The sequence below is a fragment of the Equus przewalskii genome, chromosome 1 (genome assembly GCF_037783145.1).
Source record: "Equus przewalskii isolate Varuska chromosome 1, EquPr2, whole genome shotgun sequence".
In the NCBI taxonomy this organism is placed as follows: Eukaryota; Metazoa; Chordata; class Mammalia; order Perissodactyla; family Equidae; genus Equus; species Equus przewalskii.
In genome coordinates, this window is record NC_091831.1 from 77151647 (window position 1) to 77172239 (window position 20593).

At 38.4% G+C, this 20593-nt stretch overlaps 1 protein-coding gene across 9 annotated transcripts in view; it reads left to right on the forward strand.

The window, feature by feature from the left end:
• The window catches only part of TARBP1 (TAR (HIV-1) RNA binding protein 1), an 84475-nt gene that overhangs the window by 25721 nt on the left and 38161 nt on the right, over positions 1-20593 (forward strand). For 8 of the 9 annotated variants that reach the window (XR_011538692.1, XR_011538691.1, XR_011538690.1 and 5 more), the window contains exons 11-17: positions 3059-3158; positions 4355-4527; positions 13358-13455; positions 16664-16825; positions 19174-19361; positions 19789-20050; positions 20150-20338. Coding sequence is in view for 4 of the 9 variants with exons in the window: in XM_070614658.1 (XP_070470759.1) it covers positions 3059-3158; positions 4355-4527; positions 13358-13455; positions 16664-16825; positions 19174-19361; positions 19789-20050; positions 20150-20338 (1172 nt within the window). In the remaining 5 variants the exon portion in view is untranslated. The remainder of the gene's footprint in view (positions 1-3058; positions 3159-4354; positions 4528-13357; positions 13456-16663; positions 16826-19173; positions 19362-19788; positions 20051-20149; positions 20339-20593) is intronic. The other variant, XM_070614662.1, reaches the window with a different exon arrangement.

Sequence of the window (20593 nt, forward strand, 5' to 3'; positions counted from 1 at the left end):
TAAAGTGTAACCAAGAAATTTGGAAATTTGGAATGATCCCAAAGTAATATATTGCAGCTGTACAACAGATTTTAAAGACAGCTTTATTGAAGTCTAATTGACGTATATTAAACTGCACATATTTAAACTGTACAATGTGATGGGTTTTGACCTATGTGTACGCTCGTGAAACTGTCAGCGTAACAAAATAAGGAACATAGCCATCACCCTCAAAAGTGTGTTTCTGCCTCTTTGTGATCCCCGTCTCCCATTTCTACCTGCCTCTCCTCCATCCCCAGACAAGTCCTGATACACTTTCTGACACTGTAGATCAGTTTGCATTTTAAAGAGTTACGCTAAATTTTTAAAATTTGTGCTAGCAAGATTTGACTGATGATTCAGGGTCAAATTGCATTAAGATGATTAAAGATAGCCGTGATTCTTTTGTTTCTTTAAAACCATTGTTGCCTCTACTTTTCTAGCTTCAATGAGAGAAAAGGGAGAGTAAGTAAGGAATTCTCTGCCAGTGATTCAGTGTGTGGTTTCCAAACCAGTAACATCAGCATCACCTGGAAACTTTTTAGAAATGTGAATTCTTGAGCTTTATCCCAAACCTATTGAATCAGGAACTCTGGGTGTGGGGCTCACCCTCTGTGTTTTAACAAGCCCTCCAGCTGATTCTGACACAAGCGGAAGTTTGAGACCCACTGCTCTGTAGCGTGGACTTGTTTAGTATGGTGGTGAAGTTCTCAGGAAGCAGCGTGCGAGAGTGTGTCCTCTTTGGAGGGGTCAGACGCTCTATTGTTATTGGCCTGGTTCGGTGGCACTCCTTGAAATCAGAAATCCTTAAAAGTCCACTACATTTCTGATTTTGGATTTTGGATTTTTTTGCTGAGGAAGATTCGTCCTGAGCTAACATCTGTGCCAGTCTTTCTCTATTTTGTATGTGGGTCACTGCCACAGCATGGCTGACTATGAGTGGTGCAGGTCTGTGCCTGGGAACCGAACCTGGGCCACTGAAGCAGGGTGTGCTGAGCTTAATCACTAGGCCATGGGGCTGGCCCCCCTGAGTTTCTGATTTTTAACCTTCTCTGTCTGTATCCAAGGTGAAAAATTCCTTAGGATTTCAAAAAGGATCTGTGTTTCTAGAACTCTGCTATTGGTATTTCACTGGAGGCAAGTGAGAACTATCTGGTTAGCCACGTTGAAGACTCCCAACATGTGTGCTGTCCATACTAAAATGTGTGGTGTTTACACCCAAAGGCTTCCAGCTCACATGCTTAAGTGCCACTGTGATTGGAAATATTTCATTCTCAAAAAAGCACCCCCACCATCCCCACCCACCCACCTCCTATGAGATCAGAAGGTATCTGATTATATGATTGCTAATGAAAATATAGGGAACTGAATAGTGTATTGGCATTTGATTTCATTCAGTCTTCATTTATGAATGAATTTTTAATGTAAATGTAGGATGTAAAGTATTAATGTGAGTAAAAATGTTTCAGAGAAAAAATTTTAATTCACCTTTGTAAAATTTATGAATGTAACCTAAGTTTTTCTATATAGATTTAGATTTTTTATTGATAACTAAATGGCATTTATAGCATTTTTAAAAATAATATATAGTAAAGTTTATTCTTCTGTTGTATTTCTAAACTGAGTTGTCCTACATGCAAGTATGTTTTTAGTATTGTCTATCTTCTGTACTATTCTAATAAATTTGTATCAAAATATATTAAATTACCCCCAAAATATATTAGAATGTTTGAAAAAACATTCTTAATGATTTTAAGTATTTGAACCATTGGGCTGGAAAATCAGATCTCTTACCTAAATTTTTCTTAGGAGTTGAGTTGAAAAGTATAATCTTACTAGAGTAGTATATCATGAATGAAAAAGAAATCTTCTATCCATGACTTATTTTAATTTAACTGGCTTTCAGAGGGAGGAAAATATTAATTTTATCTGTAACCAAATTGTCTCTTCCAAAACATGTTCTAGGAAATTTGCATATATTATTTAATTTTTATAATGGACCTAAGAAAAGTCATAGGTTTTATTAGACTTCATGGAAGATGACGTAAGCTTTCTGAGAGGGTAACCACTGTCCCAAGGTCCCACAGCTAATAAGCCATAGGACTGGGGTTCAAACGCAGGTCTGAGACCCCAAAGCCTTTGTGTCTGTATCCATTCCATCCACCTTCTGGTTACATTTTAGGGAACTCTCTTCTCTCAGCTGAAATACTGGAATTGTCTCTTAACCAGTCACCTTGCATCTACTCTTGCTTCTCCCACAGTCTCTTTTCTACATAGTACCTAGAGAAATCTTTTTAAAATACAAATTTCATTCTACAAATTTTTCTTCCTCTTTGTATATATTCGGCTTAACGTTCAGTGGCTTCCTCTTGCCTTTAGGATAAAGACAGAAATCCTTTACATGGCCAACAGAGTCCCCCTCTCTACCCTTCCTGTTTCTGTAACCTCATCTTTGGTACCCCCTCACACTTGTGTACCCCAGCCACATGGGCCTCCTGCCATCTCCTGGAGTGTGCCGTGCTCTCTCTGCCAGAGCACCTTTGACGTACTCTTCCTTCTGTCTGGAAAGGTCTTGTCTCCCTTCACCTTCTCTTTCTTTCTCAGCCTTCACACTCAGCCCAATTGTCGTTTCTTCAGAGCAACTTCCTGTTTCTCCCCAGATGAGGGCCTATCCTCCTAGTGTACTCTGCTAGCACCATTGGTAGCCCTCACCACAATTGTCATTTTACATTTCTTTGTATATTCTTTGATGAATGCTTTTCTCCTCTACTGCCCTGTAAATTTCATGAGCATAGGAACTATTGTGTCTGCAACACCTAGGTCAGTGAATGGGGTCTAGTAAGTGTGCAAAGATTTGTTTTTAATTCATATTTAATTGTGTATAACAATGAGCTATGTAGGGTGTCCCATTGTATTTCATCTCAGCTCTATTTCTCTAATAGTTTAATATTGATAAGGTATAATCATTTAGCTGTTTTGTTTTTGAAACATCATCTTTGAAGGATTTTGTTAATGCTTTGCAAACCTTTTGTTATTTAAGCAGGGGAAAACTGCTTTATGCCTGATTGGTTTGAGGCCAGGCTTGTTGCTATGATGGTCTTGCTGGCTGTAGATGTGGAAGGAATGAAGATTCAATATAGGTAAGTGTTTCTAATCTTGAAAAGAAAGCTTAAAAAAAAGGGCTAATCAGGTTTATGGTGCCTATTCAGACTTTTCCATGCTTAGTATGGGATTAATTACAGTGTATTAAAGGAAGGAACTAGAACATTGGTAATATACTAAAGAAATGTTTAGAATTAACAATAAATTGGGGCCAGCCCAGTGGGGCAGTGGTTAAGTTCACATGCTCCACTTCAGTGGCCCAGGATTCCCAGGTTTGGATCCTGGTTGTGAACCTACACACCGATCATCAAGCCAGGCTGTGGAGGTGTCCCATATACAAAGTAGAGGAAGATTGGCACAGATGTTGGCTCAGGGACCATCTTCCTCAGACAAAAAGAGGAAGATTGGCAACAGATGTTAGCTCAGGGCCAATCTTCCTCACACAATAACCCCTAAAAAACCCCCCAAAACAATAAATTAATAGGAATAGGGGCTTATTAGTCCTTTTAGGTTAGTAAGTCAAACTGTTAGAGAAGGTCAAAAAAACTGCATGCAGTAATCACTGGTTTTATATGAGAATGTTACAAGAACAGGTTGTAAGGTCCTAGCATAAGATTAGGTAATTTGCTGGATTTGGCCTCTTTGTAAAATGTGTAATTATAAATAAGATAAAGATAAAACAATCTCATTTGTATTTTGAGAAAGTGAGCAGATCAGTTCTCGCTAGATTACAGTTGTTACAAAAGCAGCCTCATTAGGTTGTGTATTTGCATGACATGCAGTTAATTTGATTAACATCAAATTTCTTGTCTAGACAAAGTTTTAGTACTAAAGTTGGTTATAATAGTTTTTCATATATCCTTAATTCCTTGTATTTTTTTTTTTTTAACATGCCTTGTTTCCTTGACTAGCGTCTGGTTTTTTTTGAATTATTGAAGCAGAGTCTCTGCGTTTTAGTTTGGAAATCAGGTGGATATAGGATTTCCTTCATGCTGTGCCTAGAGCTGGTGCAGTATGTTCTTCCCTGTGCTTTCCTCCCTGGTGAATCGCTGCCCTCAGTGAGAAGGCGCAGGTGGAAAGATCGGTCCTAATAGGGGCTGGATGTTTGGATCATCCGTAAGATTAATTCTGTCTAATTGAATCCGTTAGCTAACCAATTCCATAAATTATAGATGGGAAATAATTTCTATATGCTTTTGAAATGCTTGATTTGGGCATGTCTTTTAATACCTAGTGAAAAGCGGAGAACACAGAATGTATTAAGGATATTCTTAGATCCTCTTCTGGATGCCCTTATGAAGTTTGGTACAAATGCCTACATGCCCTTGCTGAAAACTGACAGATGCCTCCAGTTGCTGTTGAAGTTATTGCACACTTGCTTGTTGAAAGGTTCCAGTACCCAAGATGGTGAGGATAACTAGTTTCTGTTGGTGTCTTGCTTGGTCTATTGTTGGTATTGAGAATGAGAGGAAATTCCTGACCTTTTAAAATAACAGGACCACTTCATGCATTCAACAGATATTTACTGAGGGTCTCCTGGTGATGCCGGGGATGCAGCCGTGAAGGACCAGCACTGAGTGTCTGCCCTCATGGAGCTGACTTCCTAGTGTTTACATTCTTGGTTACTGTTGATTTTAGAATGTGATGTCATTTGCTTTTTTTTTTTTTAATGTATGCTTGATCATTGATTTCCAGACCATCAGAAATGATCACTATTTCGTATATGTTTAAGCCAGATCCATTTCTAATTGCCAGTATGAAGAAAGTAACCTAACCGATGAGAATGGCAGTAATTTTATAATTACTTGTTTTGAAATATATTCATCTCTGAGCACCTTTTATGTATACTTCATGTAAAAAGTATAGTGGTAGTAGATAGAAACATTAAGCTCTTTCTTCTCCCCTTAAGCTAAGATCTATGTAAAACAGTATTTGAAAACCCGTGGACATTACAGATGACAATATTGATGGGTAAACCTTGATTCCCAATCCTTTCTGATCAATTTCACTTGGAATTTTAGAAATTTGCTATTTAAAAATTCTAGAGAGTTGCTGGTATTAGGTTAAACCTGAGGATAACATTGATAGGTTAGATTTTAATATATGCTTATAAAATATTAAAGCTTGAGCCGGCCTGGTGGCACAGCGGTTAAGTTCGCACGTTCCGCTTCTCGGCAGCTCTGGTTTTTGCCGGTTCGGATCCTGTGTGCGGACATGGCACCGCTTGGCAAAAGCCATGCTGTGGTAGGCATCCCACGTATAAAGTAGAGGAAGATGGGCATGGATGTTAGCTCAGGGCCAGTCTTCCTCAGCAAAAAAGAGGAGGACTGGCAGTAGTTAGCTCAGGGCTAATCTTCCTCCAAAAAATTTTAAAAAAAATATTAAAGCTAGGTTTCAAGTTCTGATATTTTTGATAATGGTAGCAGAACCAAATGCTGTACACATAACAGTAACTTTATAAAATTTTCAACTCCTTAAGAGTATAAATTTGGGTTCATTTGACATGTCTTGACTGTTTTTACTAGACTCGGTGCTTTCAGGTGCAGGACTGGGTCATGGATGCCTTTGGGAAATTGTCGTGATATTTGATACAAACATAGAGTGTGTGGTGGAGTTATGATGTAAACTAATTAAGCACCTATGCACTCATCACCCAACCTGAGAACTCATTTACCTGTTACTCCTCCGTCCTCTCCTTTTGCCTTCTTATTTTGACTTATCTGTATCACTGTTATGCACTTTAAAAAATGGTTTTGCCACATATGTAGATATCCCTCAACAATATATTGTCTAGTTTTCCTGCTTTTGAGCTTTATAGAAATGTTACTTTACTGTAAGAAGTCTGCTGTAACTTTTTTCACTTAACACATTTCTAGGATTCATCCGTGTCCTTTCTTCATTCTTTTGTATAATCTTCATTGTATGGTGCCACCACACTTTCTGCATTTTCCTGTTGCTGGACATTGGATTGTATTTAGTTTATTACTGTTATGTACAGTGCTGCCATGAACACTGTCTGCATGTCTTCTGGGCCTGTGTGAGTCTCTCCAGGGTGTGTACTGGTTCTTAGGATCTGTGCATATTCAGCTTTAAAAGATAAAGAGAAATTGTTTTTCCAAGTAGTTGCGTACACATTTTATGTCCTTCCAGCAGAATGTAGGCGTTCCCATTGCTCCTCATGCATATCTCTTTTAATATTACCAAGTGAGATCAAAAGAAATCTGTTTAATTTAGATAGTAGTTGACTTCCAATACAACTGGTAAACCATATCAAGTTTAATTAGCTGTAAATAGATCTTAATCCTGACAGGATTTCTTTGATTAGGGAAGAGGAAAATAGTTATTTCTGTTTTATAAATGAGTAAATAGTCTAGGAATTAATTGTCTAGAGGTTGGGGAGACAAAGAGGAAACAGCAAAGATACTTAGGATAAATTTACTGCTGCAAGAGAAGAGAAAAACCAGGAGAATGTGAAATCCTGGAAGCCAGTGAAGAAAGTGTTTCCAGGAGGAAGGACTGATAACTGCATCATACGCTGCTGATCAACTAAAATAAGGACCGACAGTTGACCATGGGTTTTAGGTGACCTTGACAGAAGCAATTTTGGGGCGGTGGTAGGGACAGCTCATGGAGAGGAATGGGGATACTGAGGACAGAGAGCTCTTTCAAGGGGTTTGTGTATAGAGGAGCAGAGAAATGGGGCAGTTGCTGCTGGTGGAATAAGAGAAGTTTTATTCCCTAAAGAAGGAAAAAATGTTTGTGTGCAGATGGAAGTGATTCAGCAGAGGGAAATTTTGCAGATGTGAGGAGGGGCTATTTGCTTATTGGTGTCCAGGAGGAGGTGAAAGTGCACAGGATGCAGGTTGCAAGTGGAGAGGCTGGTCTTAGACGGGAGCACCGCTAGGGAGGCAAGTGCAGGTAGGCGGGGAGCTGTAGGACATTGTGTTGTAGGAGTTCTTTTCTGATTTGTTCTGTTTTCTGAGTGAAAGAGGAAACAGGATGAGGGTGGAGGAGAAGTGTTGGAAGTTTGAGGAGATTTGAGTATTTAGGAAAGAGGTTAGTAATGGACTAGGGAAATGTCGTAGGCTTGCTGGGAAGCTCCGGGCGTGCATTGCTGCTAGTGATCGTGCATTTGAAGTGAAGACTTCAATCTGTAAATACAATGCAGTCTGTGATATGAAACACCGTCTTAGACTGCATCTAATGAGATCAGTTCATGGATTGTGCATCCATATATACATAAATGAAGAATTTTTTTTAAATGATGTTCCAGTGGTTATTTTTTTTAAATTCAGAATACCTATACAATGTTTATTTTTATATTTGAGGAAATATACTTTTAGTTACATTATAGCTCTCCCTTTAGTTACATTGGATTATATGGGCCAAAGTAACTGGCCTTAAGCAGACACACTTCTGTCCCAACTACTTGCTGAATTTGTCACAATAATGGATTTGATGCTTTTTGCTGAGTCTCACCTTTTTCCTGGGTTGCTTCTATTTTCTGGCCTTGATTAGTCTCTTGTGTCTATTTGTACTTTTCTTCCTGAGATATCTTTTATTTTTTTAAATTGTGGTAACATGTATGTAACATAAAATTTACGCTTTAACCATTTTTAAGTGTACAGTGCAGTGACGTGAAGTACATTCACATTGTTGTGCAACCATCACCACCATCCATCTCCAGAACTTTTTCATCATGCCAAACCGAATCTCTGTACTACTGGACAATAACCCTCCATTCCTCTCCCTCCCTAGCCCCTGTGAACCACTATTCTGCTTTCTGTCTCTGTGGATGTGACTACTCTATGTACCTCATATAAGTGGAATCATAAGTATTTGTCCTTTTGTGTTGGGCTTATTTCACTTAGCGTGATGTCTTCAAGGTTCATCCATGTTGTGGTGTGTGTCAGCATTTCATTTCTTTTTAAGGCTGAATAATACTCCAGTGAATATATATGCTACATTTTGTTTATCCATTCATCTGTTGATGGACATGTGGGTTTTTCCACCTTTTGGTTATGCAGATAATGCTGCTGTGAACATTGGTGTACAAACATCTGTTTGAGTCCCTGCCTTCATTTCTTTTGGGTATATACCCAGAAGTGGAATTGCTAGATCATATGGTAATTCTATGTTTAGTTTTTGAGAAACTGCCATTCTGTTTGCCATAGTCCCTGCACAATTTTACATTCCAATCAGTAGTGTACAAGGGTTCCAATTTCTCCATATCCTCACTAACACTTGTTCTTTTTTGTATTTTTTTGATAACGACCATCCTAATGACTGTGAAGTGGTATCTCATCATGATTTTGACCGAGATAGCTTTTTCACCAATTCTGCTACCACTTCTTTTGGGATTCAGTTGACCACTCTCAATTATATGAGGCACAGACTAGGCAACAAAACTGTAAACACCATCCTGGTTGAACTTTGCACACAGTTTGTATATTGTTGTGATGGAGTGTTAAATTTAGAGATGTGGCGGTGACTGGGGGTTTGACTTGAGAGTGAAAGAGAGGTTCTTCTGTATTGTGGTAATTAATAGGAACCACCATGGTAGTGATAATAATCTTGGAAACATTAACAGTAGCTACTTTTTTTTCAAATCACTTTGTTCTTCAAGCCCTAAACTTTCCCTTGTAATCCTGGAAAATTAAATTTATTTTAATCTGTTGGGTTTAAATGTATCTGAGAAAAGTAAATATTTCTTTGTGCTATTAATGTAAGTTTGAGATTTAAGGAGTTGAGTATATTATAGGAGAAAGAAAAGGCAGAGAATATGGAAGAGAGGGGTATTCTGTTCTTACCATATTCATTGGTTATAGTTTTTTACTTTTTTAGTAAACAGCTTTACTCTCCAACCATTTGCTGGTGGCTTCTTGACCTGGCAAGTGACTCGTGAGACACTTCAGAAGCCATATGGTACTCTCCTTTATAATAGGTAACTCGAAACTTTAAAATTCATGCTGTGATTTTTAATGCAGTAGGTAATCTTTTAAAAAGTGAACATTTCTAAGAGTGATAGGTACAGCATTTTGTGAAGTGTTGGTTCAAATCTTTTGCCTATTTTTGAATTGGGTTATTTGTTTTCATATTCTTGTATAAAATGTATGTAATGAGATTTCATTATACGTTCTGGATACAAGTCCCCTGTTGGGTATGTGATTTACAGATATTTTCTCCCTCTCTTCTAGCTTGTATTTTCATTGTAACGGTGTCTTTTGGAGAGCAAAAGTTTTAATTTTGATGAATTGCATTTTATTTATTTTTTTGTTTTGTTTTATGGATTGTGCATTAGGCATCGTGCTTAAGAAATCCTTGCCTTAACCCCAGGTTACACAGGATTTTCTCCTAAATATTTTATTGGTTTTTATTTTTACATCTATGATACATTTTGAGTTCATTTTTTAAGGTGTAAGGTTTCGGTTGAGGTGCATTCTTTTGCCTATGGATATCCAGTTGCTCCAGCAGCATTTGTTGACAAGACTATCCTTTCCTTGTTCAAGTGTTTTGTACTTTTGTCAAAAATTAATTGGTCATGGTGGAAACAATCCAAAGTAGATAGATGAATGAATGGGTAAACAATATGTGGTATATCCATATTTGACCTTAAAAAGGAATGAAGTACTAATATATGCTACCACGTGGATGAACTTTGAAAACATTATGTTAAGTGAAAGAAACCAGTCACAGAAAACTACATATTATATGATTCCATTTATAAGAAATGTCCAGAATAGGTAAATCTATAGAGACAGAAAGTAGATTAGTGGTTGCTTAGGCCTGGGAGGGGACGGGCATTATGGGGTTGATGACTAAAGGATATGAAGTTTCTCTTTGTGGGGATGAAAATGTTCTAAAATTGACTATGGTGATGGTTTCACAATTCTGTGACTATACTAGACATCATTGAATTATACACTTTTAATGGGTGAATTGTATGTTATGGAAACTGTATCTCAATAAAGTGGTTTAAAAACAATTAATTGGCCATATTTGTGAGGATCTGTTTCTAGACTCTGTTCTGTTTTATTGATCTGTATGTTTATCCTTTGCCAGTGCCATGCTCTTTTGGTTACTATAGATTTACAGTAAGTCCTAAAATAGATGGTGTGATTCTTTCAGATTTCTTCTGCTTTGTCAAAAATATTTCTAGCCGTTCTAGTTCCTTTGCCTTTCTGTATAAACTTTATAATCAGTTGGTATGTATTTACAGAACAATCCTGCTAGAATGTTGATTGGAACTGCATTAAGTCTACAGATCAATTTGTGGAGAATTGCCTTCTTTATTATATTGACTTTTTAATCTATGAATACAGTATGTCTCTTGGCTTATTTAGATTGTCTTTGATTTCTTTCATCAGAGTTTTATGGTTTTCAGCATATAGATCCTGCACAGGGTTTGTTAGGTTTATACCTAAGTATTTCTTTTGGGGGAAGCTATTGTAAAGGATACGTTTTTAAAATTTTTGGTTTTCAGTTGTACATTGCTAGTATACAGAAAAATGATTAATTTTTGTTTGTTGACCTTGTATCCTGTGACCTTGCCAAAGCATTTATTAGTTGGAGTTTTTTTAATAGATTCCTTGGGATTTTCTTTGTAGACGATCATGCCATTTGTGAATGGGGACAGTTGTATTTCTAGAATTGCTTGTGGTATTCCTTTATACTTTTAATGCCTACAGGGTCTGGGGTCTGTAGTAGTATCCTCTTTTATTCCTGATAGGGATGGTGGTAATCTGTGTCCTCCTCCTGTCTGTCTAAGTGCTTTATCAATTTTATTGACCTTTTCAAAGAACCAGATTTTGGTTTCATTGATGTTCCCTATTTTTTCTTTTATCAATTTCATTATTTCTATTTTTTGTTTGTGTCTCTCTGCTTGTTTTGGTTTATTTTGCCTTTTTAAAATTAAAATGGAAGCCTAGATTATTGATTTTACATCTTCTTTTTTAAAATGACATCTAATGCTGTAAATTTTCCCCTTCCATTTTGCTTTAATTGCATCCCATACTTTTTGGTCTGTTGTATTTTCCGTTCAAAATATGTTCTAGCTTTTCTTGAGACTTTCTCTTTGAAAGTCTCATTTAGAAACGTATCTGGAGATTTTCCAGTTATCTTTCTGTTATTGCTTTTTAATTTAATTCCATTATGGTCAGAGGGTATAGTTTGTACAATTTCAGTTTTTTTTACAGTTTGTTAAGGTTTGGTTTATGGTCTAGGTTGTGGTGAATGTGCCATGTAAACGTGAAAGAATGTGTGTTCTGCTTTTGTTGAGTGTTCTATAAATGTCATTTATTTCTAAGAGCTTCACGGCATTTTTCAGTTTTATATCGTTGCTAATTCTCTGTTTACTCTTCCTATTACTGATAGAGGAATGTTGACATCAAATATAATTTTGGATTTATCTCTTTCTCCTTTTAGTTATGTCAATTTTTCTTCATGAAGTGCTCTTGTTAGATGCATATGTGTTTAAGATTGTGTGTTTTTCCAGTAAGTTGGCTCTTTTATCATTATATAATGTCTCTTTTTATTCCTGCTTATTTTCTTTACTCTGGAGTCTAGTTTGTCTGATAGTAATATAACTACTCCTACTTTCTTTTGATTATAATTTGCATAGTATATTTTTTCCTGGCCTTTTACTTTTATTCTGTTTAGCTCATTATACTTGAAGATTTATTTGGAGATATTATATATTGAATTTCTTATAGACAGCATATAGTTGGTTCATGATTTTTTTGTCCATTCTAACAGTCTTTTTTTTTTTTTGAGGAAGGTTAGCCCTGAGCTAACATCTGCTGCCAATCCTTCTCTTTTTGCTGAGGAAGACTGGCCCTGAGCTAACATCCGTGCCCATCTTCCTCTACTTTATATGTGGGATGCCTACCACAGCATGGTTTGCCAAGCAGTGCCATGTCTGCACCTGGGATCCAAACTGGTGAACCCTGGGCCGCCAAGAAGCGGAACATGTGAACTTAACCACTGTGCCACTGGGCTGGCCCCTCTATTTATTTTTTTTAATCACTTTTTTCCCTTTGTTGTTCAGATTGTATATTTTATTGATCTATTTTCAAGTTCACTGACTCTTTTCTCTTGCATCTCCTTTCTCTTACTGATCCCATCCAGTGAGGGTTTTTTTATTTCAGTTATCGTACTTTTCAGTTATAAAATTTCGATTTGGCTTTTGTATATATCTTCTGTTTCTTTGCTGAGACTTTCTGTTTTTTTACTTGTTTCAAGAGTGTTCTTGATTGATTGTTGAAGCATTTTTATAGTAGCTGCTTTAAAGTCTTGGTGAGGTTATTCTAACATCAACATCATCTCAGTATTGTCGTTTGTAGATTGTCTTTTCCTAGGAATTTCCTGATGCTTCGTTGCCCAATTATTTTGGATTGTACCCTAGATACTTTAAATATTGTGAGACTCTGGATCTTGTTTAAATCCTGTGGAGAATGTTAGTATTTTTGTAGAGCAGTCAGTCAGCCTGGTTAAGTTCAGGCCTTAACTCTGACCGGTTTCTGTGGATGTTGGTTCCACTGTCAGTTGTTTTTTCAAATCCTTTTCACTTCTCTCTCGACCTGTGCCCCTGTGTTCCATCAGTCTGGGGCCTGGGCAGTTGTCTCTCTGTTAGTTCAGTTCTCAAAGTCTGTGGTCTTCTGATTGGTATCAGATCCAGGTGTAGCAGCTCGCTGGGGAGCCAAGTTCATAAACCACTTTCTGGGGGCCTTCTCCTGAGTGCCTCCCTCTCTGGAATCTCCTGTGGACTCACTGGCTGCTTTCCTGGGGTTTCCTTCTTTCCTTCTCTGACCAGAAAGTTGGGGTGCATTCTGCTGCTCCCCTTCTTGACTGCTCCTGCCTCTGGTTCTGGTCTGCAGGAGGGCCACCGTAAACCCACCACTGTTCAGTAGGACTTCCTCCGGAATCCGTCTGCTATGTTTTACCTTTCAGAGTCTCCCAATAGCTGCTTCAAAAATGCCGTCCGGGTTTGATAGCTGCATTCAGCGGCAGCGGGTGGTGTGTCCCTGTTCCGTCTTAGCCAGAACGAGAGCTTCTAAATGATTTTTTAGATTGAAGTACAGATTTCCCCATGTACAGATGACTATTATTTTACTGAAATTCATTTTTGGCAGTTCACCCATATGCTTAACATAGTTGTACTTTTACTAGAGTATCTAGAGTATTTTTTACCAAATAACTTATTTCTATCATTTTAGTTGTGCACTTTTTTCCCATACAGATGAGGTATGTACTCTTCTTCAGAACTTTGTCATGTCGACCACAGAGAGCATATCTGAATTTATTCTCAGAAGACTAACTATGAATGAACTAAGCAGTGTAAGTATTCATTGGAGTAACTTTTCATTGTTTTCATGAAATTTGAGTGATTACTGACTGGCAGGCACTGTATTAAATTGAAAAGAATATTGCTTTATCATGATAGTTTCTTGAGAAGCAACCTTAGGAAGCAGAATAGATTTAAGATTTGGAGTCTCCTACTTCTGGTTCCATCTGTGTGATACCTGTGACCTTGGGAAAGTTCTGTAGATTCTCTGAGCCTCAGTTTCCTCATCTGCAAGATGGAGATAATACGTCTACTTCCTAGGGTTTAGAGAGTTTCAGACGGTATAACATTTGAAGTACTTAGCATTTTAATGCATATTTTGTCCCAGAATCCAGCGATTTGGCAGGTTTGGGATGGGACCAGGTATCAGTACTTGTGTATTTTTAAAGCTCTGAAATGCAGTTAGAGTTGAGAACAATAGGTCTGAGGTAAAAGGGATGCTCTGTGAATGTAGCTGTCTTCTCTGTCTCTGCTCTCGACATAACTTGTTCTTTCTGGGACTTCTGACAAAAATTCATATTTTCCACTTTCTTCAAGAATATTTATAAAATACTAATTCTTACAAAAATGCCTCTCAGTCAATTTTTTTGTGGTTGAAATCTCTAGGGAAAATATTGAAGCAATTAGAATTATTAGATTGTCAATAAATTGAGAACATACACTTATTTTAACAATCCTTAATTAAGTACTTTTGTTTGATAGCTGGTCCGCAGGTGTGAAAATATAAAAAGACAAATTTTATACTGAAAGACTTGAGATGTTATGATAGGAAGGCAAAAATATAAATAAAAAACTCTATTAAAAATGTATATAAAGAAAAAAGGGAAGTGTTTATCTTTAGCTTTCTTTGTATTAAGCAATTGTTAATAGTAGTTTTGTTACGCATAAATTTCCAAGAAGGCATTTGATAAAGAAGTAACTTTGTTTGTCTAGCTCCAATATCACTTAATTATCATGAGTATTATTTTACCTTTTTATTGTGGAAATTTTCATAGCTCTACAAAAGAACTATAATGAGCCTTTGTGTACCCTATTATATAACGTAAAAGTTTTTGTTTGTTTGGAATTTGAAGTTGAAAATAACTTTAAAATTGGAAAGGGTAATGTGATTTTTATCTTTTAGGTGCAAAGATTTTAAGAAGTAAACTCAGTATGTGATAGTTTAAAATTATTTGGAAAAATTCACCCTTTAATAAATTAGGTATTAGAATTCCCAAGTAAGTACATTTGTTTGGTAGCTTACAGCTGAATAAAAATCTCTTCCCCTACTTTCCCACCTCAGCAGTGTGAGGGTCCATGTTTAACAACTGGATTTCAGGGAGGAAAAGCCCCGAATTGTAGTATTTATCAACTTCCATGGCTGATTTCAGGCTGCTGAATCTGAGAGAGAGATGAACTTGCAGCACAGGCTGGCTGCAGCTCGCCGCTGCCTCACCTCTGCTTCCCAGAGGAGACAGTAGCCGTGAGACTGGAATCGCCTCACTTTCATTCTGTCAGATGTCTCGACACCCACCCACACTGAGTCCATGCTCCCTGCCTGCCCTCTGCAGGGAGAGATTGTCCTCTCTCTCTCTTGTATTTCAACCTCTCCTTTTCTCCTGGGTTCTTTTCATGAGATTGAAACAAGCTTTAAGAGTCCCTCACCTTAAAAGAACCCTCTCAATTCCGTGTTCCCCTGGCACCCTCTTTCCTTCTCTTTGTAAGCTGTTCTATGAACAGACTCCTTGACTCCATTCTAATCTGGTTTCTACCTCTTTTCATGTAATGGAAAGTGCTCTCTGGAAAGTTGTCAGTGACTCCTTTGTCATCAACCTAATGGACACTTTTCAAACCACATTTTTCTTGACTCCTCGGCCCCGTTGGACACTCTTGACCACTTCCCCCATGAAACACTAGCCCTCCATAGCTTCTGTGACAATCATTGTCTCCTGGTTGTCCCCCATCTCCCTGGCCATCACTCCCACTTCCCTTTGAATATCCATTCTCTACCATAGCCTTGGACGTCAGCGCTCTCCATAGGCTGGCCCTGGCCCCTTCTTTCCTTGTTCTCTCCTCTGTCTCGATGCTCTCACCCACATCCCCAGCTTCCATTGTGCCAGACACCCTCACATCTGTCTCTACCTCAGACTGCTCTTCTGAGCTTAACGCCCATTCAACCAACTGCTATTTGACAACTCAAGTTGAAATTCTCACACTTAGGCTTTTCAAAACTGAATCCCTTATCATTCCTCCCAGAGATTCTCCAGATTCCCCTCCAGGGTCCCTTCGCAGTGAATGTACCACCATCCAACCAGTTTCTCAAGCCCCAAACTTAGGACTCCTCCCTGGCACCTTTATCCCTCACTCTTCCCCGCTATGATCAGTCTAGCACCAGGTCCTGTAATCGTTACCTTCTGTCTGCACTGAATCCTAGCACTTGGCAAGGTGCCTGCATGTAGTGGTCACTCAGTAAAAACTGCTTACATTAATGAAGTATGTGCTTCCTGTGTGCCACAGGAGGCCTCTGAGGGTGTAGTAATTGGTATAGTAATAAAAATTAAGGCCGCCAGTCCACTTAGCATACTTTGTCTCACTTAAGTCTTTCACAAACTCTGTGGTGGATAGCTATTACCCTCCCAATTTTCTGACTAAGGAGTCTGAGGTCGGAAGAGGTGAGGTCACTTGCCGAGGGTCACAGAGCTGGTGGCTGGCAGAACTGGACTGAGCCTGGTCTGAAAGACCTGCATTCAGTCCTGTCCCTCCGTTACTGGCTCTAGGACGCTGGGGAAGCTGTTTAACCTCTGAGACTGAGTCTTAGGAAAGTGGGGCGTAGTCTTGCTTGTGAGAATGGCGTATTGTAAACTGCCCGAAACAAAGGAAGTGGTGATTGTTATTACTATTTATGATGTAGTATTAGCCCTGGGATGCAAGAATTGGTAGAACATAGTTTCTGCCTTCCAGGGTCTCATTATTAAGGTGGGGAGACAGATGAGTAAATTGTGAAAAGTCCTATAATTGTGCTGAAGGCAGAGTCACTGTGTCGGCACAGAGAAGAGAGTCCTTAGCTCTGTATGGAAGATCATGGAAGGCTTCTTGGAGGAAGTGTTTTTTTTCCTCATCAATGTCTTGTTTTACTGCTTCTAAATAAACTTATTTCCTGTCTGAACTCATAGTTTTATGAAAATCATGGACCCTGCTTAAGTGTTTTATTGTTTGTCTCAGGTTTCAGATCTGGATCGTTGCCATTTATACCTGATGGTGTTATCTGAGCTTATAAATCTGCATGTGAAGGTGGGATGGAAAAGAGGTAACCCCATTTGGAGAGTTATTTCTCCTCTGAAAAATGCTTCCATTCGGCATCTTCAAGAGATGGACAGTGGACAGGTAATCCTCTTTGATTCAAGGTTTGTGGTTATGTTGAGTAAGGCATACGTGGAATGCATAGTTGATTAGTATACAATATTTTGATTTCATAAAAAGCATCTGCTGAAATTTAATTTTTAAGATAGTATCCTTTGTTCATAATATTTGATGAAGATTGGGACTCCTATCATAATATTAGGTATGTAACAAAGGTGTGGTGACCTCAGTCTTCACATCGTTTAGATACAGAAGGTGGACTTGCCCTCTTGCCTTATGCTAGTAAGGGACTCTTTAATGTGTTCAGTTTCATCATTTCTGTTTCGTTTTCTAGCCTGGTCGTCCACTGCCTTTTCTCTTCCTGCCCACAGTGCCCCCGATGCTGCAGTCACTCGAGGCTACCGTATAGCGTTTCACAGATCACAACCACATGTCATCACCTTCCTCCCTAGGCTTTCATTCTGTCTGGTCCTTCCGCTAAGAATGCCCTCCCTTCCAGTGTACCCTTGTCAGTATCCACCTGTGCTTCATGGCCCAATTCAAATCGCATTTTCTCTTAGAGACCTTCTCGGATCAGTGTCTCATTCTTTCCTTCATTTCCCTGTGGCTCTTTATGCCTCCATTATAGAATTTATTTTCATCTTACTTGTTTTTGGAGTAGTTTATGTCTTCTCCACTAGATTTTAGCACCTGGAGGCATTTCTTTTCTTTTTTTTTTTCTTTTCCTGCTTTTTCTCCCCAAATCCCCCCAGTGCACAGTTGTATATTTTGGTTGTGGGTCCTTGTGGTTGTGGAGGAGGCATTTCTTAAACATGACACAATGAAGTGTAGTGGGTAAGAACACAGGCTTTGGAGTTAGACTTCCTGGGTGTGAATCCTGGCTTTATCCTTGCTAGGCATATGACCTTGGAGAAATTACTTAACCTCTCTGTGCCTCTTTTATTGCCCCTGCAAAATGAAGGCTATAGGATTGGTGTGAGAATAAAAGTTAAGCTCATACACGTTAAAACTTTAGAACAGTCCCTCACACATAGAAAGTCCTCAATAAATGTTAGCTATTTTCCCTTAACACATGGTAAATGTTTAGTAAAGTTGAGCTGAATCATAGTCTAGTGTGGGCTGCTAATTGAAACAAACTACTTGATTGCTTTAATAATCTAATTTTTAAAATAGTTCTCAAGAACTGTCCTAAAAGAAAATGATAAGGCGGATTGATTAATATTCCAGCATCACATCTAGTCATATTAGTACATTAGTGTCATGAAAGGACATTGTGAGTTTTGAGTGTAGACAAAATCGTGAACCGTCCTGCAGTAGTTCTTAAAGATTGGCTTGCTTTCTTTAGTAACTCACTGATTACATTAAGGTTAGCAGGGATTGTACTGGCTCGAAAGTAACACTGCATTTTATTTCATATGTTGGCAGTGTTGCCGTGTAAAATTTATCTGTAGAGATACTTGACTTATTTTTGGGGGTGAGGGAAGGTGTGGAATAAGTGGTAGGAAGTTCCTTTCTGGTAGAGAGGTTACTGGTTGGCAGCATTGGAACTGCGTTGGTCTTGGGGTGCAGCTATTTTCTATGACTAGGTTCTCGTCTGCGCTCCTGGCTTCTTGGTTAGAGATGGTTGATTGTCTCTCTCTGAGTATGAAACCAGGCTGTCTTGATTTCCTTCCTTTGTGCTTCTACATAATAGAGTTCTAAGCTCATGCTTTACATGAAATAACCCATTTATTTAATCTTCACAATAACCCTGTGAAGTAGATTTTATTACTGTCCCCATTTTACAGATGAGAAAACTAAGGTGCAGTATGTTCACAGTCAGACTGCTCCTGAGTGCAGAGCCAGGATTCAGGCCCAGGCCGTGTGGTTCATGAGTCCAGCTCTTCACTGCTATGCTGTGCCACCTCTCCAAAAGCAGTATACAGCTGATCTAAGGAGTTTTTATATATATGCCTGGAGCCTTTGTTTTCTTTTTAATATTCTTCAGCCAAACAGTTAAAATAAAACTCACCATGGAAGTGTTGTATCCAAATGTATATTCAAGTATGAAAAAGTTTGAGAAGTACTAATTCACATACTGTTTTGGGTTCTGTATATATCTAGTCTGTCATATACTACTTCTGGGATCCCACCTGTCAAATGAAGAGATCAAATGTCTTATTTCTGAAGTGCTGAATTTTTGTTGCCACTTTAACTTTGTTTCCTCCAATCGGTACAGAAGTGGTAAAACTGAATGGCGTGTATTGATTCCCTCTGATGTTTGGTAGCAGACAGGAAGAGGGAAAGGAGGCATGAGGTTTCCATAGACTGGCAACTCAGGTCCTCGTTAAGACTTGCTTATGGTAAGTAAAGATTGTTTGTTTTCTCCTTAGGAGCCAACACTTGGTAGACAAGTTCAGAGAGTCGTTAGTATGGCTGCTTTGGCCATGGTGTGTGAGGCCATTGACCAGAAGCCGGAACTACAGCTGGACTCGCTGGATGCTGGACCCACGGAGAGGTTCCTTTCCTCTCTTCAGCCCAATCAGACACTACAGAAGCCCCACACAGAGGAGCCAAGCAGGTGTGTTCCCCCTCGGAGTGCAGCGTGTACATGAAAGGCATCTTTATTGCTGATGTTTAAAAATCCACTTTTGTTTCAGTCATTGAGATGATTAGTGATTGCTCAACATTACTTACAGGGTTTTGGAAATTTGGAGATAAGAGCTCATTCAGAATAATAATGCATTATCACATTATTCATCTCTATTACTGGAAACCCATTAACTTTTCTGCATTTAGTTTTCAGTGAATCATTTAAAATGGGTGAAAATGTTTACTTTCAGGCAAGTTAGAAAGTTGAGGTTTATGTAGTTTCCTTGTCTTTTGGTAGGGAGGAAATTTAATAATGATGTTTAATGTCTCTCTTTAGAAGGATAGTGTACTACACGCAAAAGAGATTGAGACAGACTTAAGGAAGGATGGAGTAGTGACTTTATTTTTTGTTTCAGTTTTTTTGAAGAATCATCATCTTCCCAAGGATGGGGGAAAATAGTTGCACAATATATTCATGATCAGTGGGTCTGCCTCTCTTTCCTGTTGAAAAAGTATCACAGCCTGATACCACCCTCAGAGGGTGAAGTTCTGGAACCCGTTCTTCCTGCTGTTCAAATGCCAATAAGGACTTTGCAGTCTGCACTAGAAGCCCTCACAGTTCTTCCTTCTGACCAGGTCTTACCTGTGTTCCAGTGCATGAAAATTTTGGTTCCCAAGGTAAGATATAGTGAGAGATGAATTAAAGAATATAGAAACGGAAATCAGTTTCTGAAATTAAATAATAATTACATATTTCTTTCTTTTTTTTTCTACCAGCTTCTGACCTCTTCTGAATCACTCTGCATAGAGTCTTTTGACATGGCTTGGAAAATTATATCTTCTTTAAGCAACACTCAGTTGATATTCTGGTCTAATTTGAAAGCTTTTGTTCAGTTTGTTTTTGATACCAAAGTTCTTACCATTGCCGCAAAAATAAAGGGCCAAGCATATTTCAAAATAAAAGAGGTAATTTTTTTTGAATTGAAATAAAACAGATATAACATAGAATTTACCTTCTTAACTACTTTTAAGCATACGGTTCAGTAGTGTTAAGTGTATTCACATTGTTGTGACAGATCTCCAGAACTTCTTTTATCTTGGGGGACTGAAACTATACCCATGAAACAACTCCCTTTCTCTCCCTCCCTCTCGGCCCCAGCTAACCACCATTCTACTCTCTGTTTCTATGAATTTGACTCCTTTAGATAAAAATGGGATAAC